The sequence below is a fragment of the Chiloscyllium punctatum genome, chromosome 19, assembly GCF_047496795.1.
Source record: "Chiloscyllium punctatum isolate Juve2018m chromosome 19, sChiPun1.3, whole genome shotgun sequence".
Taxonomy (NCBI): domain Eukaryota; kingdom Metazoa; phylum Chordata; class Chondrichthyes; order Orectolobiformes; family Hemiscylliidae; genus Chiloscyllium; species Chiloscyllium punctatum.
The window spans coordinates 49941188-49967852 of record NC_092757.1 but is presented as its reverse complement, the minus strand read 5'-3'; the positions used below and the strand labels follow the sequence as shown (position 1 = coordinate 49967852).

Genomic DNA, 26665 nt, shown 5'->3' with positions numbered 1-26665 from the left:
ACCAGCACTCTCGATAAACTGGTAAAAAGTATATGCCTCAAATACCATGGAGTTCACTCTATTATTCTGTCCAATTATTATAGTTTTTAGTTTATTTATCTCAATAGGGATAAATATACTTGGTGTCCGATCAAATGGCCCTGCAGAACATCAACAATTGACTCAATTTTGAAACAATTCCCCCTCAAATACCATGTGATATCTGAGTAGTCACTTCAGAGTGCGAGTGAGAAGGCTGTTGGTATGTTTTATTTAAGGCAAAGTTGTGTTATTACTTAAGTGACTTCTGTTGGAAATAACATATACTAGTGATGTGTATATCCCCTGCATTACATTTCTATTACTCAGTGTGTGTTTTTACATTGATTATGTGGACCTCTTGATTATCCAAAATACTTGAACAATTGGCACACTCCTGGTCCCATTGGTGCCAGTTAAGAAAATGTTTGCAATACTAACTCTTTTTCCTTTCAGTTTATAGTTCAGTTCTTTGAATGGACTACAGAGATGGAGAGGAGGCACCGAAAATATTGAGCATTTTCAAATATTGAGAATTTGTTTGTCAAACAAAGACAGTGAACAGTTTTTCACAAGTTGGTTTTTACTTTCTGACCCCAGGAGTTCGCTTGGTGAATGGGCACAATCTGTGCCAGGGTCTTTTGGAAATCCTCTACAATGGCACTTGGGGAACGGTATGTGATGATGATTGGGACATCGTCGATGCCAATGTGGTTTGCCAGCAGCTTGGATGTGGCCGTGCCCTCTCTGTGGCAGGAACCCTGCCCTTTGGCAGAGGGTCAGGGCTGATACTGCTGGACAATGTAGATTGCAAAGGGACCGAGTCATCACTGAGCGAGTGTGGAAGCCTGGGCTGGGCCATTCACAACTGCAACCATTATGAGGATGTGGCAGTCATATGCAATGGTACAAAGTTTATCTTTAATCTTCATTAAATTTAGTTTTAATCTTAATTAAGTTTGGTTTTAATCCTAGACCTGAGAACTGTTAATACTGTAAATGCCTGAACAAGTTGGTAATAACATACCTCAGTGAGTAAACAGCATCTCAACTCAGAGTGATGATGAAGAAATTAACCCACCTCAATGCTGTAATCTTAATTTCAATTCTGATCGATAATTCCAGTTTTGCTTCCAGAGTCCATTTTCCTGTCCACAGCCCTCTCTTAAAATGCATGCCATGGTTGGACTAGGGTGCAAGAGAAAGTTAAAAGCTCCATTGCCAGGACCCTAATCTCTGATCACTTGAGTTGTAATTGCTATCACTTTGCTGGCACAGAAAATCCCATCTGAGTTAGACAAGAGCATATCATGGTGATGTACAGGGAATAAGGACAAATGTTACATTCACCAGAGAGACGGTAATCAAACAAAACATATTTTCGATAATGGGCAAAGAAACCAGAATGTGATGAGGAGAATTTTATTGATGCAATGAGTAGTTATGATCTGGAATGTACTACTTGAAAGAGCAACAGTGACTTTCAGAGGGGGTTGGATAAATGCTCAACAAGGAAATATCTTACAGGGCTATGAGTAAGGGTAAGAAAATGGGACATTTTTGGATAACTCCTTCAAAGATCAAGCACCAATATATAGGGCTGAAATACCTCACACAATAAAAACTTTTATCACAAATGACACGGACGTAATGTTATAGCCCAAAGATGTACAGGTCAGGTGAATTGGCCATGCTAAATTGCCCATAGTGTTAGATGCATTAGTCAGAGGGAAATGGGTCTGGGTGGGTTACTCTTCGGAGGGTCAGTGTGGACTGGTTGAGCCGAAGGGCTTGTTTCCACACTGTAGGGAAGCTAATCTAATCTAATCTAATGAGACATTATAAGACACGGATTGCATTGTGGCTCAGTGGTTAGCATTACTGCCTCACAGCGCCAAAGGCCCTGGTTTGATTCCAGCCTCAGACAACCATCTGAAATTTGTAAGTTCTCCCCATATCTGAATGGGTTTCATCCAGGTGCTCTGGTTTCCTCCCACAGTCCAATGCTGTGCAGGTTGGATGGATTGGTGATGGGAAATCTGGGGTGATGGGGATAGGGTGAACATAGAACATAGAACACAGAAAATTACAGTGCAGTATTGGCACTTCGGCCCTCGATGTTGTACCAACCTATGAAGCCAATCTGAAGCCCATATAACCTACACTATTCCATTATCATCCATATGTTTATCCAATGACCATTTAAATGCCCTTAAAGTTACAGTCTACGACTGTTGCAGGCAGGATGTTCCACGCCCTTACTACTCTTTGAGTAAGGAAACTACCTCTGACCTCTGACCTGTATCTATCACCCCTCAATTTAAAGTTATGTCTCCTCGTGCTAGCCATCACCATCCGAGGAAAAAGCTCTCCCTGTCCACCCGATCTAATCCAGTTTACGTGTCTCTATTAAGTTACCTCTCAATCTTCTTCTCTCTAATGAAAACAGCCTCAAATCCCTCAGCCTTTCATCATAAGACCTTCCCTCCATACCAGTCAACATCCTGGTAAATCTCCTCTGCTCCCTTTCCAATGCTTCCACATCTTTCCTATAATGCTGCGATCAGAACTGTATGCAATACTCCAAGTGCGGCCGCATCAGAGTTTTGTGCAGCTACAACATGACCTTATGATTCTGAAACTCAATCCCTCTACCAATAAAAGCTAACACACCATGTGCCTTCTTAACAGCCCTATCAACTTGGGTGGCAACTTTCAGGGACCTATGTACATGGACAATGAGATCTCTCTGCTCATCCACACTTCCAAAAATCTTACCATTTTCCCAGTACTTTGAATTCCTGTTACTTGTTCCAAACTGAATCAGCTCACAGTTTTCCACATTAAACTCCATTTGCCACCTCTCAACCCAGCTCTGCAGCTTATCTATATCCCTCTGTAACCTGAAACATCCTTCCGCACTCTACCGATCTTAGTGTCATCTGCAAATTTACTAACCCATCATTCTACAGCCTCCTCCAGGTCATTTATAAAAATGACAAACAGCAGTGGCCCCAAAACAGATCCTTGCGGTACATCACTAGTAATTGAACTGCAGGATGAACATTTCCAATCAATCACCACCCTCTGTCTTCTTTCAGCTTGCCAATTTCTGAAGCCAAATTCTAAATCACCCTCAATCCCATACGCCTGTATTTTCTGCAATAACCTACCATGGGGAACCTTATCAAACACTTTGCTGAAATCCACATACACCACATCAACTGCTTTCCCCTCATCTACCTGTTTGGTCACCTTCTGAAAGGACTCAATAAGGTTTGTGAGGCATGACCTACCTTTCACAAAACTGTGTTGATTATCCCTGATTAGATTATTCCTTTCTATGTGATGATAAATCCTTTCTCTTATAACCTTTACTAACACTTTACCCACAACTGAAGTAAGGCTCACTGGTGTATAATTTCCAGGGTTGTCTCGACTCCCCCTCTTGAACAAGGGGACAACATTTGCTATTCTCCAGTCTTCTGGCACTATTCCTGTAGACAATGACGACATGAAGATCAAAGCCAGAGGTTCTGTAATCTCCTCCCTGTCTTCCCAGGGAATCCTAGGATAAATCCCATTCGGTCCATGGGACTTATCTATTTTCACACTTTCCAGAATTGCCAACACTTTTTCCTTGTGAACCTCAACCCAGTCTAGTCTAACAGCTTGTATCTCAGTATTCTCCTGGACAACATTGTGAATACTGATGAAAAATATTCAATTAGCGCCTGTCCTGTCTCTTATCTATGTGAGGTGAGGTAGGTCTGGATGGGCTGCTCTTCAGAGGGTAGGTGCAGACTTGATGGGCTGAATGGCCTCTATCTGTACTGTTGAGATTCTATGACATCCAGTACCCCCTTGTGCAGGTTTCTGTTTTAATTATTTGGCTTTGGTCCAAGATGATTTCTAACTTCATCCTTTTGTCCTGTTCACCTTCATTGCTTTCTATCTCTGAGCTAGTATTTGCCACCTCTCCTTCTGCAGGAATGACCTTGACCTCCCAGTTATTTGCCATTTCAATAACCCAACTTTGCTGTCGTGCAAACCTTTCTGTACTGAGCCTACTACAATGTTTGAATGAAGCATAGCACGTGCTCAAATAATAGTACCTCATTACAAAAACAAAACATTGTCCAATCCCTTTCAGTTCTGAAGAAAAATCACACTGGATTTGGAAAGTTAACTCTGTTTCCCTCCCCACAACTGCTGCCAGACCTGCTGGGTTTATGCAACATTCTCTGTCTTTCCCCATGTCTGCTCTACCCTGGGCCAGCAGGAGAGAGTGTACATGATGTTGAAACTGGTAATGGGAGAAGCTCTATTTATCCTGTCTGGAGTTTTACGCTGCGCTCAGCAGCTGAACAAAAGATCCCAGAGTATTTGAAGTACACCCTGTATGATAACCCTGTTTGTTACTGTGTGGTCAGTGTAAACAGTACGGTTTTAAACGTTCCCAATCACAGAAGGAGTGGGGTCAATGATACGAAGTGGCCATGCATGCGAAGTAATAAGTCATGCAGGCAGCTTTCTGCAGGAGTTACAGTGTGAGTCTGGTTCGAGTCAGTGCTGGAGCTACAGTGGGAGACTGGTTAGAGTCAGTGCTGGAGTTACAGTGTGAGACTGGTTAGAGTCAGTGCGGGAGATTCAGTAAGAGTCTGGTTAGAGTCAGTGCTTGAGTTACAGTCTGAGACTGGTTCGTGTCTGTGCTGGAGTTACAGTGCAAGACTGGTTAGAGTCAGTGCGGGAGTTGCAATGTGAGACTGGTTAGAGTCAGTGCTAGAGTTACAGTGTGAGACTGGTTAGAGTCAGTGCTGGAGTTAGAGTGAGAGACTGGTTTGAGTCAGTGCCTAAGTTACAGCAAGAGACTGGTTAGAATCAATACTAGAATTACAGTGAGAGACTGGTTTGAGTCATTGCTGGAGTACACTGTGAAACTCGTTGGAGTCAGTGCTGGAGATACAGTCAGAGACTGGTTAGAGTCAATGCTGGAGTCATAGTGAGTGACTGGTTAGAGTCAGTGCTGGAGTTACAGTGTGAGACTGGTTAGAGTCAGTGCGGGAGATTCAGTAAGAGTCTGGTTAGAGTCAGTGCTTGAGTTACAGTCTGAGACTGGTTCGTGTCTGTGCTGGAGTTACAGTGCAAGACTGGTTAGAGTCAGTGCGGGAGTTGCAATGTGAGACTGGTTAGAGTCAGTGCTAGAGTTACAGTGTGAGACTGGTTAGAGTCAGTGCTGGAGTTAGAGTGAGAGACTGGTTTGAGTCAGTGCCTAAGTTACAGCAAGAGACTGGTTAGAATCAATACTAGAATTACAGTGAGAGACTGGTTTGAGTCATTGCTGGAGTACACTGTGAAACTCGTTGGAGTCAGTGCTGGAGATACAGTCAGAGACTGGTTAGAGTCAATGCTGGAGTCATAGTGAGTGACTGGTTAGAGTCAGTGCTGGAGTTACAGTGAGAGACTGGTTAGAGTCAGTGGAGGAGATTAAGTGTAAGACTGGTTAGAGTCAGTGCTGGAGTTAAAGTGAGAGACTGGTTCCAGTCAGTGCTGGAGTTAGAGTGAAAGACAGGTTTGAGTCCGTGCTGGAGTTAATGTGAGAGACTGGTTAGAATCAGTGCTGGGTTACAGTGGGAGACTGGTTAGATTCAATGCTGGAGTTACAGTGAGAGACTGGTCAAAGTCATTGCTAGAGTTACTGTGAGAGACAGGTTCGATTCAGTGCTGGAGCTACAGAGCGAGACTGGTTAGAGACAGTGCTGGGGTTGCAGTGACAGACTGGTGAGTGTCAGTGCTGGAGATACAATGAAAGACTGGTTAGGGTGAGTGCTGGAGTTACAGAGTGAGACTGGTTAGAATGAGTACTGGAGATACTGTGAGATTCTGGTTAGAGTCAGTGCTGGAGTTACAGTGAGAGACTGGTTAGAGTCAATGCTGGAGTCATAGTGAGTGACTGGTTAGAGTCAGAGCTGGAGATACAGTCTGTGACTGGTTAGAGTCTGTGCTGGAGTTAAAGTGGGAGACTGGTTTGGGTCATTGCTGGATACACTGTGAGACTCGTTAGAGTCAGTGCTAGATTTACAGTGAGAGACTGGTTAGAGTCAGTGTTAGAGATACAGTGTGAGACTAGTTAGTGTCAGTGCTGGAGTTACTGTGAGAGACAGGCTAGAGACTGCTGGAGTTACAGTGAGAGACTGGGTGGAATTAGTGCTGCAGATACAGTGTGAGACTGGTTAGAGTCAATGCTGGAGTTACTGTGTTAGACTGGTTGGAGTCAGTGCTGGAGTTACAGTGAGAGTCTGGTTAGAGTTACTGTGTGAGACTGGTTAGAGTCCATGCTGGAGGTATAGTGAGAGACTGTGTGGAGTCAGTGCAGGAGTTACAGTGTGTGATGGGTTAGACATGGTGCTGGAGTTACAGGGAGAGACTGGATAGAGTCAATGCTGGAGTTACTGTGAGAGACTGGTTTGGGTCATTGCTGGATCTACAGCGTGAGATTAGTTAGAGTCAGTGCTGGAGTTACAGTGAGAGACTGGTTAGAGTCAGTGCTGGAGATACAGAGCGAGACTGGTTAGAGACAGTGCTGGGGTTGCAGTGACAGACTGGTGAGTGTCAGTGCTGGAGATACAATGAAAGACTGGTTAGAGTGAGTGCTGGAGTTAGAGTGAGACTGGTTAGAGTCAGTGCTGGAGTTAGAGTGAGACTGGTTAGAGTCAGTGCTGGAGTTACTGTGAGACTGGTTAGAGTCAGTGCTGGAGTTAGAGTGAGACTGGTTAGAGTCAGTGCTGGAGTTACTGTGAGAGTCTGGTAAGAGTCACTGCTGGAGTTACAGTGTGAGACTGGTTAGAGTCACTGCTTGAGTTACTGTGTGAGACTGGTTAGAATCAGGGGTGGAGTTACAGTGTGAGATTGGTTAGGGTCATTGCTGGAGCTACAGTGTGAGACTGGTTAGAGTCACTGCTTGAGTTACTGAGTTAAACTGGTTAGAGTCTGTGCTCGTGGTACAGTGTGAGACTGGTTAGAGTCAGTGCTGGAGTTACTGTGAGAGTCTGGTAAGAGTCACTGCTGGAGTTACAGTGTGAGACTGGTTAGAGTCACTGCTTGAGTTACTGTGTGAGACTGGTTAGAATCAGGGGTGGAGTTACAGTGTGAGATTGGTTAGGGTCATTGCTGGAGCTACAGTGTGAGACTGGTTAGAGTCACTGCTTGAGTTACTGAGTTAAACTGGTTAGAGTCTGTGCTGGTGGTACAGTGTGAGACTGGTTAGAGTCAGTGCTGGAGTTATTGTGAGAGACTGGTTAGAGTCAATGCTGGAGTAAAAGTGAGAGACTGGTTAGATTCAAAGCGGGAGTCAGATTGAATGATTTCTGGATTAGTGGTGCTGGAAGAGCACAGCAGTTCAGGCAGCATCCGAGGTGCAGGAAGATCGACGTTTTAGGGCAAAAGCACTTCATCAGGAATACAGGCAGAATGCCTGAAGGTTGGAGAGATAAATGAGAGGAGGGTAGGGGTGGGGAGAAAGTAGCATAGAGTACAATAGGTGAGTGGGGGAGGGGATGAAGGTGATAGGTCAGAGAGAAGGGTGGAGTGGATAGGTGGAAAAGAAGATAGGCAGGTAGGACAAGTCATAGGGACAGTGCTGAGCTGGAAGTTTGGAACTAGGGTGAGGTGGGGGAAGGGGAAATGAGGAAACTGTTGAAGTCCACATTGATGCCCTGGGGTTGAAATGTTCCGAGGCGAAAGATGAGGCGTTCTTCCTCCAGGCATCTGGTGGTGAGGGAGCAGCGGTGAAGGAGGCCCAGGACCTCATGTCCTCAGCAGGGTGGGAGGGGGAGTTGAAATGTTGGGCCACAGGTTGGTAAGGTTGATTGGTGCGGATGTCCCAGAGATGTTCCCTAAAGCGCTCTGCTCGGAGGCGTCCAGTCTCCCCAATGTAGAGGAGACCACATCAGGAGCAACGGATACAATAAATGGCATTAGTGGATGTGCAAGTAGAACTTTGATGGATGTGGAAGGCTCCTTTAGGGCCTTGGATGGAGGTGAGGGAGGAGGTGTGGGCGCAGGTTTCCTGCAGTGGCAGGGGAAGGTGCCAGGATGGGAGGGTGGGTTGTAGGGGGGCGTGGACCTGACCAGGTAGTCACGGAGGCAACGGTCTTTGCGGAAGGCGGAAAGGGGTGGGGAGGGAAATTATATCCCTGGTGGTGGGGTCTTTTTGGAGGTGGTGGAAATGTTGGCAGATGATTTGGTTTATGCGAAGGTTGGTAGGGTGGAAGGTGAGCACCAGGGGCATTCTGTCCTTGTTACGGTTGGAGGGGTGGGGTCTGAGGGAGGAGGTGCGAGATATGGACGAGATGCGTTGGAGGGCATCTTTAACCACGTGGGAAGGGAAATTGCGGTCTCTAAAGAATGAGGCCATCTGGTGTGTTCTGTGGTGGAACTAGTCCTCCTGGGAGCAGATACGGTGGAGGTGGAGGAATTGGGAATACGGGATGGCATTTTTGCAAGAGGTAGGTTGGGAAGAGGTGTAATCCAGGTAGCTGTGGGAGTCAATGAGTTTATAAAAAATGTCAGTGTCAAGTCGGTCATCATTAATGGAGATGAAGAGGTCCAGGAAGGGGAGGGAGGTGTCAGAGATGGTCCAGGTAAATTTAAAGTCAGGGTGGAATGTGTTGGTGAAGTTGATGAATTGCTCAACCTCCTCGCGGGAGCACGAGGTGGCGCCAATGCAGTCATCAATGTAGCGGAGGAAGATGGGGAGTGGTGCCGGTGTAATTACAGAAGATCGACTGTTCTACGTAGCCAACAAAGAGACAGGCATAGCTAGGACCCATATGGGTCCCCATGGCTACCCCTTTGGTCTGGAGGAAGTGGGAGGATTTGAAGGAGAAATTGTTAAGGGTGAGGACCAGTTCGGCCAAACGGATGAGAGTGTCGGTGGAAGGGTACTGTTGGGGACGTCGGGAGAGGATAAAACGGAGGTCTTGGAGGCCCTGGTCATGGTTGATGGAGGTGTAGAGGGAATGGATATCCATGGTGAAGATGAGGCGTTGGGGGCCAGGGAAACGGAAGTCTTGGAGGAGGTGGAGGGCGTGGGTGGTGTCTCAAACATATGTGGGGAGTTCCTGGGCTCGGGGGCATAGGACAGTGTCGAGGTAGGCAGAGATGAGTTCAGTGGGGCAGGAGCATGCTGAGACAATGGGTTGGCCATGGTGGTCAGGCTTGTGGATCTTGGGAAGGAGGTAAAACTGGGCAGTGCGGGGCTCCTGGACTATGAGGTTGGAAGCTGTGGGTGGGAGATCTCCTGAGGTGATGAGGCTCTGTATGGTCTGGGAGATGATGGTTTGGTGATGGAGGGTGGGGTCATGGTTGAGGGGGCAGTAGGAAGAGGTATCCTCGAGTTGGCGTTTGGCTTCAGCGGTGTAGAGGTCAGTGCGCCAGACTACCACTGTGCCCCCTTTATCTGCTGGCTTGATGGTGAGGTTGGGATTGGAGCAGAGGGATTGGAGGGCTGTGCGTTGTGAGTGTGAGAGGTTGGAGTGGGGGAGGGGGGTTAACAGGTTGAGGCGGTTAATGTCCTGGCGGCAGTTGGAAATGAAGAGGTCGAGGGCAGATAATAGGCCAGTGCAGGGTGTCCAGGTGGATGCAGTGTGTTGGAGGTGGGCGAAGGGGTCCTCGGAAGGTGGGCGGGAATCCTGATTGTAGAGGTGGAGGCGGCGGAAGAATTGTTCGACGTCACGGCGTGTATTAAATTCATTGATGCGTGGATGGAGGGGGATGAGGGTGAGTCCTTTGCTGAGGACTGATCGTTCGTCCTCAGTGAGGGGAACGTCTGGTGGGATGATGAAAACTTGGCAGGGCTGGGAGCTGGGATCTGGGATCTGGTGTGGGTGTGAAGCTGGGAGTGGGGGTGGACCCAGTGACTGGAGTGGGTGTGATGTTGGGGGGAATGGGGGTGGAGTCACGAGCAGGGGTGGTATTTCCCTCAGGTTTCTGGGGGCCGGGAATGGTGACAGTGGGATATGTGAGGGGGGCGTGTCATCAGAATGCCGGTGGGTGGCAGAAGTGGTGGCAGACATGGCAGTAGGGGTGGCGGAAGTCACTGAGCGTGTGACATCAGCGATGATGTGAGGGGCGGAAGTGATGTCATGTGTGATGCATTAGGAATTGTGAGGGGCGGACGTGGTTGTGGGAGTGGCCATGATGGGGTGGAAGTGACATCTTCAATCAGCGTGGGGGTGGCAGCTGCACCAGCCGCATGGCTCATGGCGTCTAAACAGTTCCAGAGGCCGGGAGAATCTTCTGGAATGTTTGAGGAGCACTGGTTATGGAGGTGGGTAGATAAAAGTTTGTTGTACTTACAGTTTTTGATGTTTGAGATGGAGTTGAAATACTGTTTGTTGAGAGTATGAATTCTCCTGAGGATGTTGTACAGAGTGGGTCCTTTGCAATTCTGAGAGAGTGTGGCCCTCAGCTGAGGCAGGGCTGACTGGAGAGAGGTTAGGTGCCAGCGCATTGCTGCAAGCGTGGAGCGGAGGATCTTGAAGGAGAACCGTTGCTGGTGTTTTTGAATCTGTAGTCTGTATTGTTTATCCTGTTCGAGTCCGAACTCTGCTGGTTTAAAGGTGCTCCGGAGTCCGTGTGGGATGAGTTGGTTACGGAGGCAGGCACTGAGGAAGCGAATGTGGATGTGGTAGCGAGTTTGTTACAGGACATGGTTGAAGAGCTTCAGGGCCGAGGAAATGACCTGGGAGTTGCAGTGGGAGAGGGACTCCCTGAGATTCTTGTAGAGAGAGGAGGAAAACTTCTTCAAGGCAGGCATCCTTGCAAGAGGATTCGCAGTAGGGTTAAAATCAACTAGGTAAAAACAATGACTGCATCTGCTGGAAACCAGATTCTGGATTAGTGGTGCTGGAAGAGCACAGCAGTTCAGGAGCATCCGAGGAGCAGTAAAATCGACGTTTCGGGCAAAAGCCCTTCATCAGGTCCGAGGAGCAGTAAAATTACAATCAGTGCTGGATTTACAGTGAGAGACTGGTTAGAGTCTTTGCTGGAGATACAGTGTGAGACTAGTTAGAGTTAGTGCTGGAGTTACTCTGAGAGACAGGTTAGAGTCAGTGCTGTAGACACAGTGAGAGACGGGTTAGAGTTAATGCTGGAGTTAGAGTGGGTGACTGGTTAGTGCTGGGGTTACAGTGTGAGACTGGTTACAGTCAGTGCTGGAGTTACAGTGAGAAACTGGTTAGAGTCACTGCTGGAATTACAGTGAAAGACAGGTTAAAGTCATTGCTGGAGTTACTGTGAGAGACTGGTTTGAGTCAGTGCTGGAGTTACAGAGTGAGACTGGTTAGAATGAGTGCTGGAGATACTGTGAGACATTGGTTAGAATCTGGTGGTTGGTGTGGCCAGAAACAGGGAGATAATAGACTTGAACGTGTGGTTGGGGAACTGGTGCTGGAAGCCAGGATTTAAGTTCTAGGATCACTGGGGTATATTTTGTGGCAAGCATAAATTCTACAAGAGAGACGGTTTGCACCTTAATAGGTTAGAGACCAACATTCTGGCAGGCAGGTTTGCTACTGCAACAACGCTACATTTAAACTAAGTAGCGGGGGGGCGGGGGACAAACTGGATGTTTAAAACGGAAATTGAAGGGAAAGTTAGCACAAGAGAAGTCAAGAATGACAACTGTATCAATGAGGCAGAAAACTTGGAAAGGGATCATGCTGTAAGGTTGACTGAAATAGGGGTTGATGGGAAGGGTGAGAGCAGTAACAAATTAAAAATACTATATATGAATGCACGAAGCATTAGACATAAGATGGATGAGCTTGAGGCTCTTTTGGAAATTGGCAGATACGATATTGTGGGGATAACAGAGACGTGGCTTCAAGTGGACAGGGCCTGGGAAATGAATATTCAAGGCTACACGTGCTATCGCAAGGACAGACTGATGGGCAGAGGGGGTGGGGTGGCCTTGTTGGTAGGGGAGAATATTCAATCCCTTGCGCGGGGGGACCTAGAGTCAGGGGATGTAGAGTCAGTGTGGATAGAGCTGCGAAATACTAAGGGTAAAAGGACCCTCTTGGGAGTCATCTACAGGCCCCAAACAGTAGTCTGGATGTCGGATGTAAGTTGAATCAGGAGCTGAAATTGGCCTGTCGCAAAGATGTTACTACAGTTGTTATGGGGGATTTTAACATGCAGGTAGACTGGGAGAATCAGGATGGTATTGGACCTCAAGAAAGAGATTTTGTGGAGTGCCTCAGAGATGGATTCTTAGAGCAGCTGGTGCTGGAGCCGACCAGGGAGAAGGCAATTCTGGATCTGGTATTGTGTAACAAACCAGAATTGGTCAGAGACCTCGAAGTGAAGGAGTCATTGGGAAGTAGTGACCAGAATACATTAAGCTTCAATCTGCAATTTGAGAGGGAGAGGGTACAGTCGGAAGTGACAGTACTTCTGTTGAATAAAGGGAACTATGGAGCTATGAGGGAGGAGCTGGCCAAAGTTCAATGGTGCAATACCTTAGCAGGGATGACCGTGGAGGAACAATGGCGGATATTTCTGTGTATAATGCAGAAGTTGCAGGATCAGTTCATTCCTAAAAGGAAGAAAGATCCTAGGAGGAGGTATGGGTGGCCGTGGCTGACGAGGGAAGTTAAGAAACATATAAAGTTAAAAGAGAAAAAGTATAACATAGCAAAGATAAGTGGGAAAACTGAGGACTGGGAAGCTTTTAAAGAGCAACAAAGGATTACTAAGAAGGAAATACGCAGAGGGAAAATGAGGTATGAAGGGAAAATGAGGTATGAAGGTAAACTGGCCAATAATATAAAGGAGGATAGTAAAAGCTTTTTTAGGTAGGTGCAAGGCATAAAAATGGTTAGGACTAAAATTGGGCCCTTGAAGACAGAAACAGGGGAATATATTACGGGTAACAAAGAAATGGCAGAAGAATTAAATGGGTACTTCAGATCTGTGTTCACTGGGGAAGACACAAGCAATCTCCCTGAGGTAACAGTGGCTGAAGGACCTGAACTGAAGGGAATTTATATTTGCCAGGATTTGGTGTTGGAGAGACTGTTAGGTCTGAAGGTTGATAAGTCTCCAGGGCCTGATGGTCTACATCCCAGGGTACTGAAGGAGGTGGCTCGGGAAATCGTGGATGCATTGGTGACTATTTTCCAGAGTTCGATAGATTCAGGGTTGGTTCCTGAGGATTGGAGGGTGGCTAATGTTGTACCACTTTTTAAGAAAGGTGGGAGAGAGAAAGCAGGAAATTATAGACCAGTTAGTCTGACCTCAGTGGTGGGAAAGATGCTGGAGTCTATTATAAAGGATGAAATTATGGCACATCTGGATAGTAGTAACAGGATAGGACAGAGTCAGCATGGATTTATGAAGGGGAAATCATGCTTGACTAATCTTCTGGAATGTTTTGAGGATGTAACTCTGAAGATGGATGAGGGAGATCCAGTAGATGTAGTGTACCTGGACTTTCAGAAAGCTTTTGATAAAGTCCCACAAAGGAGGTTAGTGAGCAAAATTAGGGCACATGGTATTGGAGGCAAAGTACTAGATTTGATTGAAAATTGGTTGGCTGATAGGAAACAAAGAGTAGTGATAAACGACTCAATTTCGGAATGGAAGGCAGTGACCAGTGGGGTACCGCAGGGACCAGTACTGGGACCGCAGCTTTTTACAATATATGTTAATGATATAGAAGATGGTATCAGCAATAACATTAGCAAATTTGCTGATGACACAAAGCTGGGTGGCAGGGTGAAATGTGATGAGGATGTTAGGAGATTACAGGGTGACCTGGACAAGTTAGGTGAGTGGGCAGATGCATGGCAGATGCAGTTTAATGTGGATAAATGTATGGTTATCCATTTTGGTGGCAAGAACAGGAAGGCCGATTACTATCTCAATGGAATCAATTTAGATAAAAAGGCAGTACAGAAAGATCTGGGTGTTCTTGTACACTAGTCATTGAAGGTAAGCATGCAGGTACAGCAGGTAGTGAAGAAGGCTAATAGCATGCTGGCCTTCATAACAAGAGGGATTGAGTATAGAAGCAAAGAGGTGCTTCTGCAGCTGTACAGGGCCCTGGTGAGACCACACCTGGAGTACTGTATGCAGTTCTGGTCTCCAAATTTGAGGAAAGACATTCTGGCTATTGAGGGAGTGCAGTGTAGGTTCACGAGGTGAATTCCTGGAATGGCAGGATTACCTTACACTGAAAGACTGAAGCGACTGGGCTTGTATACCCTTGAGTTTAGAAGACTGAGAGGGGATCTAATTGAGACATATAAGATTATGAAAGGATTGGACACTCTGGCAGCAGGAAACATGTTTCCGCTGATGGGTGAGTGCCGAACCAGAGGACACAGCTTAAAAATATGGGGTAGACCATTTAGGACAGAGATGAGGAGAAACTTCTTCACTCAGAGAGTGGTGGCTGTGTGGAATGCTCTGCCCCAGAGGGCAGTGGAGGCCCAGTCTCTGGATTCATTTAAGAAAGAGTTGGATAGAGCTCTCAAAGATATTGGAATCAAGGGTTATGGAGATAAGGCAGGAAGAGGATACTGATTAAGGATGATCAGCCATGATCATATTGAATGGTGGTGCAGGCTCGAAGGGCTGAATGGCCTACTCCTGCACCTATCGTCTATTGTCTATTGTCTATACAGTCAACGCTGGAGTTACTGTGAGAGTCAGGTTAGAGACACTGCTGGAGTTACAATGAGAGACTGCTTAGATTCATTGCTGGAGTTACAGTGAGAGACTGGTTAGAGTCAGTGCTGGAGCTACAGTGTGTGATGGGTTAGACACGGTGCGGGTGTTAAAGTCAGAGAATGGTTAGAGTCAGTGCTGGAGTTACAGATTGAGACTGGTTAGAGTCAATGTTGGAGTTACAGCATGAGATTAGTTAGAGTCAGTGCTGGAGTTACTGTGAGAGACTGGTTGGAGTCAGTGCTGAATACACTGTGAGACTCATTAGAGTCAGTGCTGGATTTACAGTGAGAGACTGGTTAGAGTCAGTGCATGGAGCTACAGTGTGAGAGTAGTTAGTGTCAGTGCTGGAGTTACTGTGAGAGACAGGTTAGAGACTGTGCTGGAGTTACAGAGAGAGACTGGTCAGATTCAGTGCTGGGGTTACAGTGACAGACTGGTGAGTGTCAGTGCTGGAGATACAATGAAAGACTGGTTAGAGTCAGTGATGGAATTAAAGTGTGAGTCTGGTTAGAGTCAGTGCTGGAGTTCCAGTGAGAGACTGGTTAGAGTCAGTGCTGGAGTTAGAATGTGAGACTGGTTAGAGTCAGTGCTGGAGTTACAGTGTGTGATGGGTTAGACACGGTGCTGGAGTTAAAGTGAGAGACTGGTTAGAGTCACTGTTGGAGTTACAGCGACAGACTAGTTACAATTAGTGCTGGAGTTTCAGTGAGAGACTGGATAGAGATAGTGCTGGAGCTAAAGAGTTAGACTGGTTCGAGTCAGTGTTGGAGTTACAGTGAGAGACTGGTTAGAGTCAATGTTGGAGTTACAGTGTTAGACTGGTTTGAGTCAATGCTGGAGTTACAGTAAGAGACTGGTGAGTATCAGTGTTGGAAGTACAATGAAAGACTGGTTCGGGTCAGTGCTGGAGTTACAGTGAGTGGCTGGTTAGAGTCAGTGCTGGAGTTACAGATTGAGACTGGATAGAGTCAGTGCAGGAGTTACAGATTGAGACTGGATAGAGTCAGTGCTGGTGGTACAGTGAGAGACTGGTTAGAATCAGTGCTGCAGTTACTGTGAGAGATGGGGTAGAGTCAATGCTGGAGTTCCAGTGAGAGACTGGTTAGAGTTAGTGCTGGAGCTAAAGTGTTAGACTGGTTCAAGTCAGTGCTGGAGTTACAGTGTGAGACTAGTTAAAAATCAGTGCTGGAGTTACAGCTAGAGACTGGTTAGAGTCAGTGCTGGAGTTACAGCGAATGACTGGTTACAGTCAGTGCTGGATTTACAGTGAGAGACTAGTTAGAGTCTGTGCTGGAGGTACAGTGTGAGACTAGTTACAGTTAGTGCTGGAGTTACTCTGAGAGACAGGTTAGAGTCAGTGCTGGAGTTACTGTAAGAGACTTGTTAGAGACAGTGCTGGAGATACAGTGAAAGACTGGTTAGAATCAGTGCTGTAGATACAGTGAGATACAGCATTAGAGTCAATGCTGGAGTTAGAGTGAATGACTGGTTAATGTCAGTGCTGGGGTTACAGTGAGAGACTGGTTAGAGTCAATGCTGGAGTTACAGTGAAAGACAGGTTAGCGTCAGTGCTGGAGATACAGTGTGAGATTGGTTAGAGTCGGTGCTGGAGTTACTGTGTCAGGGTTTGAGTCAGTTCTGGAGTTACTGTAATTGTCAGGTTAGAGACACTGCTGGAGTTACAGTGTGAAACTGGTTTGAGTCAGTGCTGGAGTTACAGTGAGAGACTGGTTAGAGTCAGTGCTGGAGGTATAGTGAGAGACTGGTTAGAGTCAATGTTGGAGTTACAGAGTGAGACTGGTTAGAATGAGTGCTGGAGATACTGTGAGATTCTGGTTAGTGTCAGTGCTGGAGTCACAGTGTGTGACGGGTTAGACATGGTGCTGGAGTTACAGGGAGAGACTGGTTAGAGTCAGTGCAGGAGTTACAGTGAGAGTCAGGTTAGAGACACTGCTGGAGTTACAGAGTGACACTTGTTAGACTCCGTGCTGGGGTTACTGTGTGTGAGACTGGTTAGAGTCAGTGCTGGACTTACAGTGTGAGGCTGGTTAGAGTCAGTGCTGGAGATACAGTGTGAGACTGGTTAGAGTCAGTGCTGGGATTACAATGAGAGTCTGTTTAGAGTCAGTGCTGGAGATACAGTGTGAGACTGGTTAGAGTCAATGCTGGAGTTACAATGAAAGACTGGTTAGAGTCAGTGCTGTAGATAGAGTGAGAGACGGGTTAGAATGAGTGCTGGAGATACTGAGAGATTCTGGTTAGAGTCAGTGCTGGAGTTACAGTGAGACACTGGTTAGAGTCAGTACTTGGGTTACTGTGAAAGACAGGTTAGAGACACTGCTGGAGATACAGTGTGAGATTGGTTAGAGTCAGTGCAGGAATTTGTGTGTGATGGGTTATACACGGTGCTGGGGTTAAAGTCAGAGAATGCTTAGAGTCAGTGCTGGACTTACAGATTGAGACTGGTTAGAGTCAATGTTGGAGTTACAGTGTGAGATTGGTTTGAGTCATTGCTGGAGTTATTGTGAGAGTCTGGTTAGAGACAGTGCTGGAGATACAGTGTGAGACTAGTTAGAGTTAAAGTGAGAGAGTGGTTTGAGTCATTGCTGGATACACTGTGACACTCGTTAGAGTCATTGCTGGATTTACAGTGAGAGACTGGTTAGATTCAGTGCTGGAGTTACAGAGAAAGACTGGTTAGAGTCATTGCTGGAGCTACAGTGTGAGACTAGTTAGTCAGTGCTGGTGTTACTGTGAGAGTCTGGTTAGAGTCAGTGCTGGGGTTACAGTGAGAGACTGGTTAGAGTCTGTGCTGGAGTTACAATGTGAGACTGGTTAGAGTCAGTGTTGGAGTTACAGTGTGTGACGGGTTAGACACGGTGCTGGAGTTAAAGTGAGAGACTGGTTAGAGTCAATGCTGGAGGTACAATGTGAGAGTGGTTAGAGTTAGTGCTGGAGTTACTCTGTGAGACAGGTTAGAGTCAGTGCTGTAGATACAGTGAGAGGTGGGTTAGAGTTAATGCTGGAGTTAGAGTGGGTGACTGGTTTGAGTCAGTGCTGGAGTTACAGTGTGAGACTGGTTACAGTCAGTGCTGGAGTTACTGCGAGAGACTGGTTAGAGTAAGTGCTGAAGTTACTGTGTGAGACTGGTTAAATTTAGTGCTGGAGACTGGTTAGAGTCAGTGCTGAAGTTACTGTGTGAGACTGGTTAAATTTAGTGCTGGAGACTGGTTAGAGTCAGTGCTGGAGTTACAGTGTGTGACGGGTTAGACACGGTGCTGGAGTTACAGTGAGAGACTGGTTCGAATTAGTGCTGGAGTTTCAGTGAGAGACTGGATAGAGACAATGCTGGAGTTACAGTGAGATAGTGGTTAGAGTCAGGGGTGGAGTTACAGTGTGATATTAGTTACAGTCAGTGCTGGAGTTACAGTGAGAGACTGGTTCCAGTCAATGCTGGAGTTACAGTGTGTGACGGGTTAGAGTCAGTGCTGGAGATACTGTGTGAGACTGGTTAGAGTCAGTGCTGAAGCTACAGTGTGAGACTGGTTAGAGTCAGTGCTGGAGTTAGAATGATAGACTGGTAAGTGTCAGTGTTGGAGTTACAATAAAAGTCTGGTTAGTGTCAGTGCTGGAGTTACAGCAAGAGACTGTTTGGAGTCAGTGCTGGAGTTACAGAGTGAGACTAGATAGAGTCAGTGCTGGAGTATACTGTGAGACTAGATAGAGTCAGTGCTGGGGTTACAGTGAGAGACTGGTTAGAGCCAGTTCTGGAGTTACACTGCGAGACTGGTTAAAATCAGTGCTGGAGTTACAGTGAGAGACTGGTTGGAGTCAGTGCTGGAGTTACAGTGAGAGACTGGTTAGAGTCAGTACTGGAGTTACTGTGTGAGACTGGTTGGAGTCAATCTTGGAGATACGGCGTGAGACTGGTTAGAATCACTGCTGGAGTTACAGTGAGAGACTGGTTAGAGTCAGTGCTGGAGTTACTGTGTGAGACTGGTTGGAGTCAGTGCTGGAGTTACAGTGAGAGACTGGTTAGAATCACTGCTGGAGTTATTGTGAGAGACTCGTTAGAGTCAGTGCTGGAGTTTCTGTGTGAGACTGGTTGGAGTCAGTGCTGGAGTTACAGTGCGTGTATGGTTAGAGTCAGTGCTGGGGTTACAGTGCATGTATGGTTAGAGTCAGTGCTGGGGTTACAGTGAGAGACTGGTTAGAGTCAGTGCTGGAGTTACTGTGTGAGACTGGTTGGAGTCAATCTTGGAGATACGGCGTGAGACTGGTTAGAATCACTGCTGGAGTTATTGTGAGAGACTCGTTAGAGTCAGTGCTGGAGTTTCTGTGTGAGACTGGTTGGAGTCAGTGCTGGAGTTACAGTGCGTGTATGGTTAGAGTCAGTGCTGGGGTTACAGTGAGAGACTGGTTAGAGTCAGTGCTGGAGCTACTGTAAGAGACTGGTTATAGTCAGTGCTGGAGTTACAGTGCGTGTATGGTTAGAGTCAGTGCTGGGGTTACAGTGAGAGACTGGTTAGAGTCAGCGCTGGGATTACAGTGGGAAATTGGTTAGACTCAATGCTGGAGTTACAGTGAGAGACTGGTTAGAGTAAGTGCTGCAGATACAGTGAGAGACTGGTTAGAGTCTGTGCTGGAGTTACAGTGAGAGACTGGTTAGGGTCATTGCTGGAGTTACAGCGAGAGTCTGTAGAATTGCAGACACGATATCCACACATTTCCTTCAACTTCCTGTGCTTAGGCCTGGAGTTGAAGCGAACCATTCAGAGGTGGGATCAGCTAGGGCCCTGCTGGTTTGGCCAGGTAACTGGTTGCATTCGGGATAGTGAGTCGAGTATCTGGCCTATTCATCCTGTCTGGTACCGACTGCTGCATGTCGAGTATTTTGTGGTTAAACTTGGTTACCTCAGTGACACACCTGCAGCAGACTGGATTTCTTCCTTTTCTTGTGTGCAGCAGCTTCACAATAAGACACTTTTTATTTTGTTACTCCCAACTAAGTCCTCAGCCATTATCCCTGCAACTGGAGTGAATCTCTGTACATAATGAAATCTCTACCCAGGCCCGAGACATGGCACCAGTATCCAGTCTCAGTGGCCTCGGGCAGTGGTCGCTGATGCTGGTGCTGAGGAGCATTGTTGTTCTATCTCCCTGTGCCCTCCATTGGGTTACCTGACCTTAAGAAAGAGACAGGAGCAGTGAGGATGGCTTCACCCCTCAGTATTCCTGCTGATGCTGCTCCTTTCCTTCCCATTCACCTATGGGAGTGTCTGGTTTGGCTAGCATTTATTGGCCACCCCTAATAGTTCTGGAGAAAGTGGTGGTGAGTTGCCTTCTTGAATTGCAGCGGTTCCTGGGGTATCGGGGCGCCCACAGTGCTGTTAGGAAGGGTGTTCCAGGATAGTGAAAGAACAGCAATGTAGTTTCAAGTCAGCATGACTTGTGACTGGGAGGTGAATTACAAGTGGTGCTATTTCATGCATCTGCTACCCTTGACTTCAAGCTGGCAGACTTGGGCATTTAAGGTTCTTGTGAAGGTGCCTGCATAAACTGCTGCAGTGCAGCTTGTCGATGACAATCCCTGATGCCACAGCACGACGGCGGTGGAGGCCGTGCGTGTTGAAGGTGGTGGAGAGCGAGCAGAAAGGTCACGGGGAGTAGGTGGAAGCGGGAACCTTGTGAGGCTTCACAAGCCTGGATCATGCAAGGCCCTGAACATAGCACTAAAACATTTTAAAGTGGCCCTGTATGAAGTGGTGTTGGTATATTGTGGTGCTCAGTGAAACCAGGGTCAGTTATTTCACGAGAATTATTTCATTAAATGATCACCATGTGAACTCAGGTGTTCTATCTGGTTCAGGAATGTAAGTCACCAGTGATTGCAACTCCTCCTTCGTCACAGTCTCTGAGAGAGGCAGGCTATAGATTTGAGATCCCCACAATGAGATAGGAAACAAGAAAGTAAGTTCCCGTCAAAGATTCACCTCGGTGGTTTCTCCATGAAGCAATGTTAACTGACGTTTCTGTCTCTAGATTTCAGCTCTACGCCGATCAACCTGGTCAATAAAACCCAAGTATCTGCCTGGGAATATAAACAAGGTAATTCTTATATAACAATCCCTTAACCAGCATCTGCTTTATTACCTTGAGTTACCATTTACACAGTGGCTCAGTGGTTAGCCCTGATGCCTCACAATGCCAGGGACCCGGGGTCAATTCTAGCCTCTGGCGACTGTCTGTGTGGAGTTTGCACATTCTCCCCGTGTCTGTGTGGGTTTCCTCCGGGTACTCTGGTTTCCTCTCACAGTGGGAGAAAGTGAGGACTGCAGATGCTGGAGATCAGAGCTGAAAAATGTGTTGCTGGAAAAGCGCAGCAGGTCAGGCAACATCCAAGGAGCAGGAGAATCGACGTTTCGGGCATTCCTGAAGAAGGGCTTATGCCCGAAACGTCGAGTCTCCTGCTCCTTGGATGCTGCCTGACCTGCTGCGCTTTTCCAGCAACATATTTTTCAGCTCTTTCCTCCCACAGTCCAGGTTGGGTGAATTGGCCACACTAAAATTACCCAGAGTGTTCAGGGATGTGTAGGTTATGTGTATTAGTCAGGGGTAAATGTCGAGCAGTAGGGGAATTGGGCTGGGTGGGTTACTCTCCAGAGAGTTGGTGTGGACTTGTTGGGCCAAAGGGCCTGTGTCCACACTGTAGGCATTCTATATGGGCAGCACGGTGGCTCAGTGGTTAGCACTGATGTCTCACAGCTCCAGGGACCTGGGTTCAATTTCAACCTTGGGTGACTGTCTGTGTGGAGTTTGCACATCCTCCCTGTGTCTGTGTGAGTTTCCTCCGGGTGCTCTGGTTTCCTCCCACAATCCAAGATGTGCAGTTTAGGTGAATTGGCCATGCTAAATGGCCCATAGTGTTCGGTTCATTCGTCAGGGGTAAATGTAGGGGAATGGATCTGGGTGGCTTACTCTTCAGAGGGCTAGTGTGGACTTTTTGGGCTGAAGGGCCTGTTTCCACACTGTAGGGAATCTAATCTAATCACATGCAAATTTACAATGCAGAGATCACGCCATTAAGGATGAGGACTGGCTGGCCTAAGTTAAAGTACTAGAACAGGTTGGTCATCCGAACTGCAGTGGTACGTGTCAGTCCAGACTGCAATGGTACATGCAATTCCATGGTTAGACAGACCGACCACTAAACATTGTTCCAGCTTATTCACAAAACATGCCTCCCTGCCTGAGGCAGGTAGCCCAAGTAACTACTTCCCAGCAACATTCAACAATTGCAGAGTGGAGGGGAGTAAACTGGGTTGAGAAAATCCACATGTCTCCACCATACGGTGTTCTGGTTATGATCCCTGTTATTCTGGTTATTACTGCACACTAATCTGTGTGCTATAGTGAAACAGAGAGCAATCAAACACTCTCTCTGGAGAAGGTTGATGAAGAAGTTGCTGAAGTCTTTAAATGTATAATTCAAATTGAACCTCTCTATTTGGAAGTTAACCATTTCTTCTCTTTTCAGGAGAGGGCAATATTCGGCTAGTCAATGGCTACAACTCCTGTCAAGGCAGAGTGGAGATTAAGTACAGAGGACAGTGGGGAACAATTTGTGATGATGACTGGGACATGAATGATGCCAAAGTCGTGTGCCGGCAGATGGGCTGTGGCACAACGATATCCTCCACCACCAACTCTTATTTTGGATATGGCAAAGGACGGATTCTATTGGACAACGTCAACTGTGATGGGACTGAGCCATCGCTATTAAGCTGTAGCAGCCTGGGATGGGGTGTGCACAACTGCGGGCACCATGAAGATGCAGGAGTCATCTGTACAGGTAACGCTTTCAACAAACCATTCACTTCATTGGAAAGCAAACTGCAACTCAATTTATGATGCCTTCTCTCCCTCACAATAAAAATATACCAGGTTCTGGATGTAGGTTTGCTCGCTGAACTGGAAGGTTTGTTTTCAGATGTTTCGTCACCATACTAGGTAACATTTTCAGTGAGCGTCCGGATCAAGCACTGGTGGCATGGCCCGCTTTCTATTTGTGTTTTGGTTTCCTTGGGTTGGTGACATTATTTCCCATGATGATATCATTTCCTGTACTTTTTCTTGGGGGTACCTGAACAGGAAATGATGTCACCCCAGGAAATGACATCACCAACCCAAGGAAACCGAAACACATAAATAGAAAGTGGGCCATGCCACCAGTGCTTGATCCGGAGGCTCACTAAAGAACCTCAACCTGAGCAACAAATCTTCTCAATACTCGATATTGGAGTTCAATGTAGCTAAGTGTGAAGTGATTCACTTTGGTAAGAGTAATAAAAAGATGGATTACTGTGCTAATGGTAGACTACTTGGTAGTGTGGAAGAGCAGAGGGATCTTGGTGTCCATGTACACAGATCTCTGAAAGTTGCCACCCAGGTAAATAGTGCAGTGAAGAAGGCATATGGCGTACTGGCTTTTATTGGTAGAGGAATTGAGTTCCGGAGTCCTGAGGTCATGCTGCAGTTGTATAAGACTCTGGTGCGGCCGCATCTGGAATATTGTGTGCAGTTTTGGTCGCCATACTATAGGAAGGATGTGGAGGCACTGGAACGGGTGCAGAGGAAGTTTACCAGGATGTTGCCTGGTATGGTAGGAAAATCCTATGAGGAAAGGCTGAGGCACTTGGGGTTGTTTTCATTGGAGAAAAGAAGGTTTAGGGGTGATTTGATAGAGGTGTACAAGATGATTAGGGGGTTAGATAGGGTTGACAGTGAGAACCTTTTTCCACGTATGGAGTCAGCTATTACAAGGGGGCATAGCTTTAAATTAAGGGGTGGTAGATATAGGACTGATGTTAGGGGTAGGTTCTTCACTCAGCGAGTCGTAAGTTCATGGAATGCCCTGCCAGTAGCAGTAGTGGACTCTCCCTCTTTATGGGTATTTAAGCGGGCATTGGATAGGTATATGGAGGATAGTGGGTTAGTGTAGGTTAGGTGGGCTTTGATCGGCGCAACATCGAGGGCTGAAGGGCCTGTACTGCGCTGTATTCTTCTATGTTCTATGTTCTATACCAGTTTCCTCTTGCTCAGCTAAACTGATATGGCTCCCCTCATGTGTTCTTGGATAAATGCATCACCAAAGAATGAAGCCTGCTGAATATTACAAAATGCAATGTTAATTTACTAAATGCTAAATGCATTGTAATATAACATTTGATCATCGGTGCTTCAAATCTCTGAGACTGAGTATAGGACCTTGAGGTAGGTTTGCCTGTTCATTCTGATACAGGGTGCAAGAAGTAAGTCCATTGATGACTTTACAACTGAGCATGTCGTCTCAAAGTGATTCCAGGCTAGCACAGGTTTCAGCTTAAAGAGGGAGGTGAACTGTGGTTGAACCAGGTGCTGGAAGTCATTCCAAAAATAAGTTTGATGTGAGATAGAGTGCCCAATGCTGCCCTGCTTTGGTGCAGAACTGGAGGAGAGGAGAGAGGTGATCAAACTGCAGGGAATAAGCAGGCTGTGACCCCTCGGAGGGAGAGAGGAGAAGATACTCCTTTGAGTAAATGCCTGGAGTTAACCCTTGAGGACTCGGATGCAGTGCCAAAAAATGTTCAGTCATTTTAACATGAACCTTGAAGGTTCAGTAACTGTATCGTTATGTGTCATATCGCAGATAATGTTTAAGGCAGCACAGCCCAAGCATTCATCCATCAGCAACAAGTCCCAGCTTGTTCCAAACGTTCACATTTCATCCTTACCCGCGGCTAAGGCGGTGGTGGTGAAGTGGTTCTGTCACTGGATTAATATCATCCTATGACTGAGATGTTGGTGTTGGTACAAATCCCAGCACAACAGGTGGTGAAATTTGATTTTAAAAAGCTAGCTTTAAGGATACTGTGTCAAGGGTTGTAAAATCCCACCTGGTTCGCTAATGCCCTTTAGGGGAGGGAATCCTTACTTGGCCTGGTTTCTGTGTGACTCCAGATGCACAACAATATTACTAACTTCTAAAACCCTCTGGACAATTGAGGATGGTCAATGAATGTTGGCTGAGCGTGAAATGTCCACATCCCATGAATGAATAAATGAAAATTTAACTCTGTATCTCACAATTAACACATGCTACCAGTTGTTCAACTATGGCAGACACACAATCCAATGATAGCCCCACCATCCAATGGCAGCCCCACCATCCAATGGCAGCCCCACCATCTAATGGCAGCCACACCATCCAATGACAGCCACACCATCCAATGGCAGCCATACCATCCAATGGCAGGCACACCATCCAATGACAGGCACACCATCCAATGACAGGCACACCATCCAATGACAGCCACACCATCCAATGACAGCCACACCATCCAATGGCAGCCACACCATCTAATGGCAGCCACACCATCCAATGGCAGGCACACCATCCAATGGCAGGCACACCATCCAATGGCAGGCACACCATGCAAACATAATGTTCATTGGCACCAGGACAGATTCAGTAAAGGTTCTGCACCTGGCCAGGCTGCTGACGTGAGCACCTGAGGCCCCCTCAAGCCCTGGTGATTGACTTCTGATATACCATCCTGTCCAAGGCCATAAGTGATCCCCTCCCTCTCTCTTGCATCCCCAGAGGCAATAGGGGATTTCCTGTGGTGGGGAATGGGCACAGCTCCATTTCTGTACTCCACCTACTCAAGAGGGAGATGCTGTTTCCGAACATTGCAGTGTCGATGAGTGAGGCTGAAGTGGCCAGTGGTGGGGCTGAAGCGATTGCTGACGACAGTATGTTCAAAGCTAGTTACCATTCATCCATCCCACTTCCCCCTCAGGCTGTAACCCTTCTGTTTGCCAGGCTGGGTAAACATGAACCTCTTATTCCTCTCCCACCCTTGTGTCTTTCTCCTTTCAGTTAGCCAAGAACTGCTCCCTGGCCAGGCAGCGGTGGAAGAGGAATAAGTGGAAAATCTGAATGACAGTGATGAAGGAAAACACTTGCCATTCAATCTCTCATTCTCAGCCGTCGGCTCAGACACTGTCACTATGAACAATTTGAGGGATAGCTCTGAGATCCGATTGAAGACATTGAATATACAGCAGTCTCTAGCCAGCTCAGTGGACAAGGGGAGCACTAGGAACTGATTTTACACATTGGTCCTATTGTTTGAAGGAATCAGATGAGCACTTCGAATGGGGAAGTTACAGAAGGAAGCTAGTGGGTTTGCACAATGAAATACTTGATATATTGGCTGGTCTGGCAGAAAGCCTGTACCCAGTGTCAAGTAGCATGAAGGAGTCTAGCGGCAACTTGGCACAGCACATTGACATTAAACTTGGCAGCCAATATAGAACAGGATTCGAACACAATGCAGCATCTGATGATTGAAACCTCAGCTTCCACCACAATCCACCAGAGACTGGGAGCTGTGCTGGAGGCTCAAACTGATGTCACGCAAGCCTTGCTCACTGCCCAGTAAACTCAGATTTCTGCCAGGATCACTGTGGATCCCAGTGTTCTGCAACTTCCCACCAGCCACGCTGTGGTCACAAGGGTCACATTTTAATAGGAGCACTGGGGCAAATAGGGATCATGGGTGATAATGAAACACACAAGGATAATTAATTGATGTTTGGTGTGATTGAATTAATATGTTTCATTTGGAATGCTTATTTCAGTCTTGTGGTGAATGGACATAGAGAGATGGGAAGGTGTTGGATGTTTGAGAATTGGGGAATTGTGATTATGTTCGCTCGTATCTCAATCACGCATCTCATCACAGGTTTGTCAGAAAGTGCATTTTTTTAAGTGCCTCCTTTCTTGCACTCAGCTGCCCACTTTGTGACCCATGGCAAGGACTCATTACAGGCTTTCAGGAACCTTCATATAGTCAAGGCTGAG

The 26665-nt window shown here is 46.8% G+C and overlaps 1 protein-coding gene across 1 annotated transcript in view; it reads left to right on the top strand.

The window, feature by feature from the left end:
* LOC140491234 (scavenger receptor cysteine-rich domain-containing group B protein) overlaps positions 1-26665 on the top strand; it is a 78523-nt gene that overhangs the window by 12423 nt on the left and 39435 nt on the right. The window contains exons 4-6 of the mRNA XM_072589207.1: positions 619-924; positions 20800-20865; positions 22295-22609. Of these exons, the coding sequence (XP_072445308.1) occupies positions 619-924; positions 20800-20865; positions 22295-22609 (687 nt within the window). The remainder of the gene's footprint in view (positions 1-618; positions 925-20799; positions 20866-22294; positions 22610-26665) is intronic.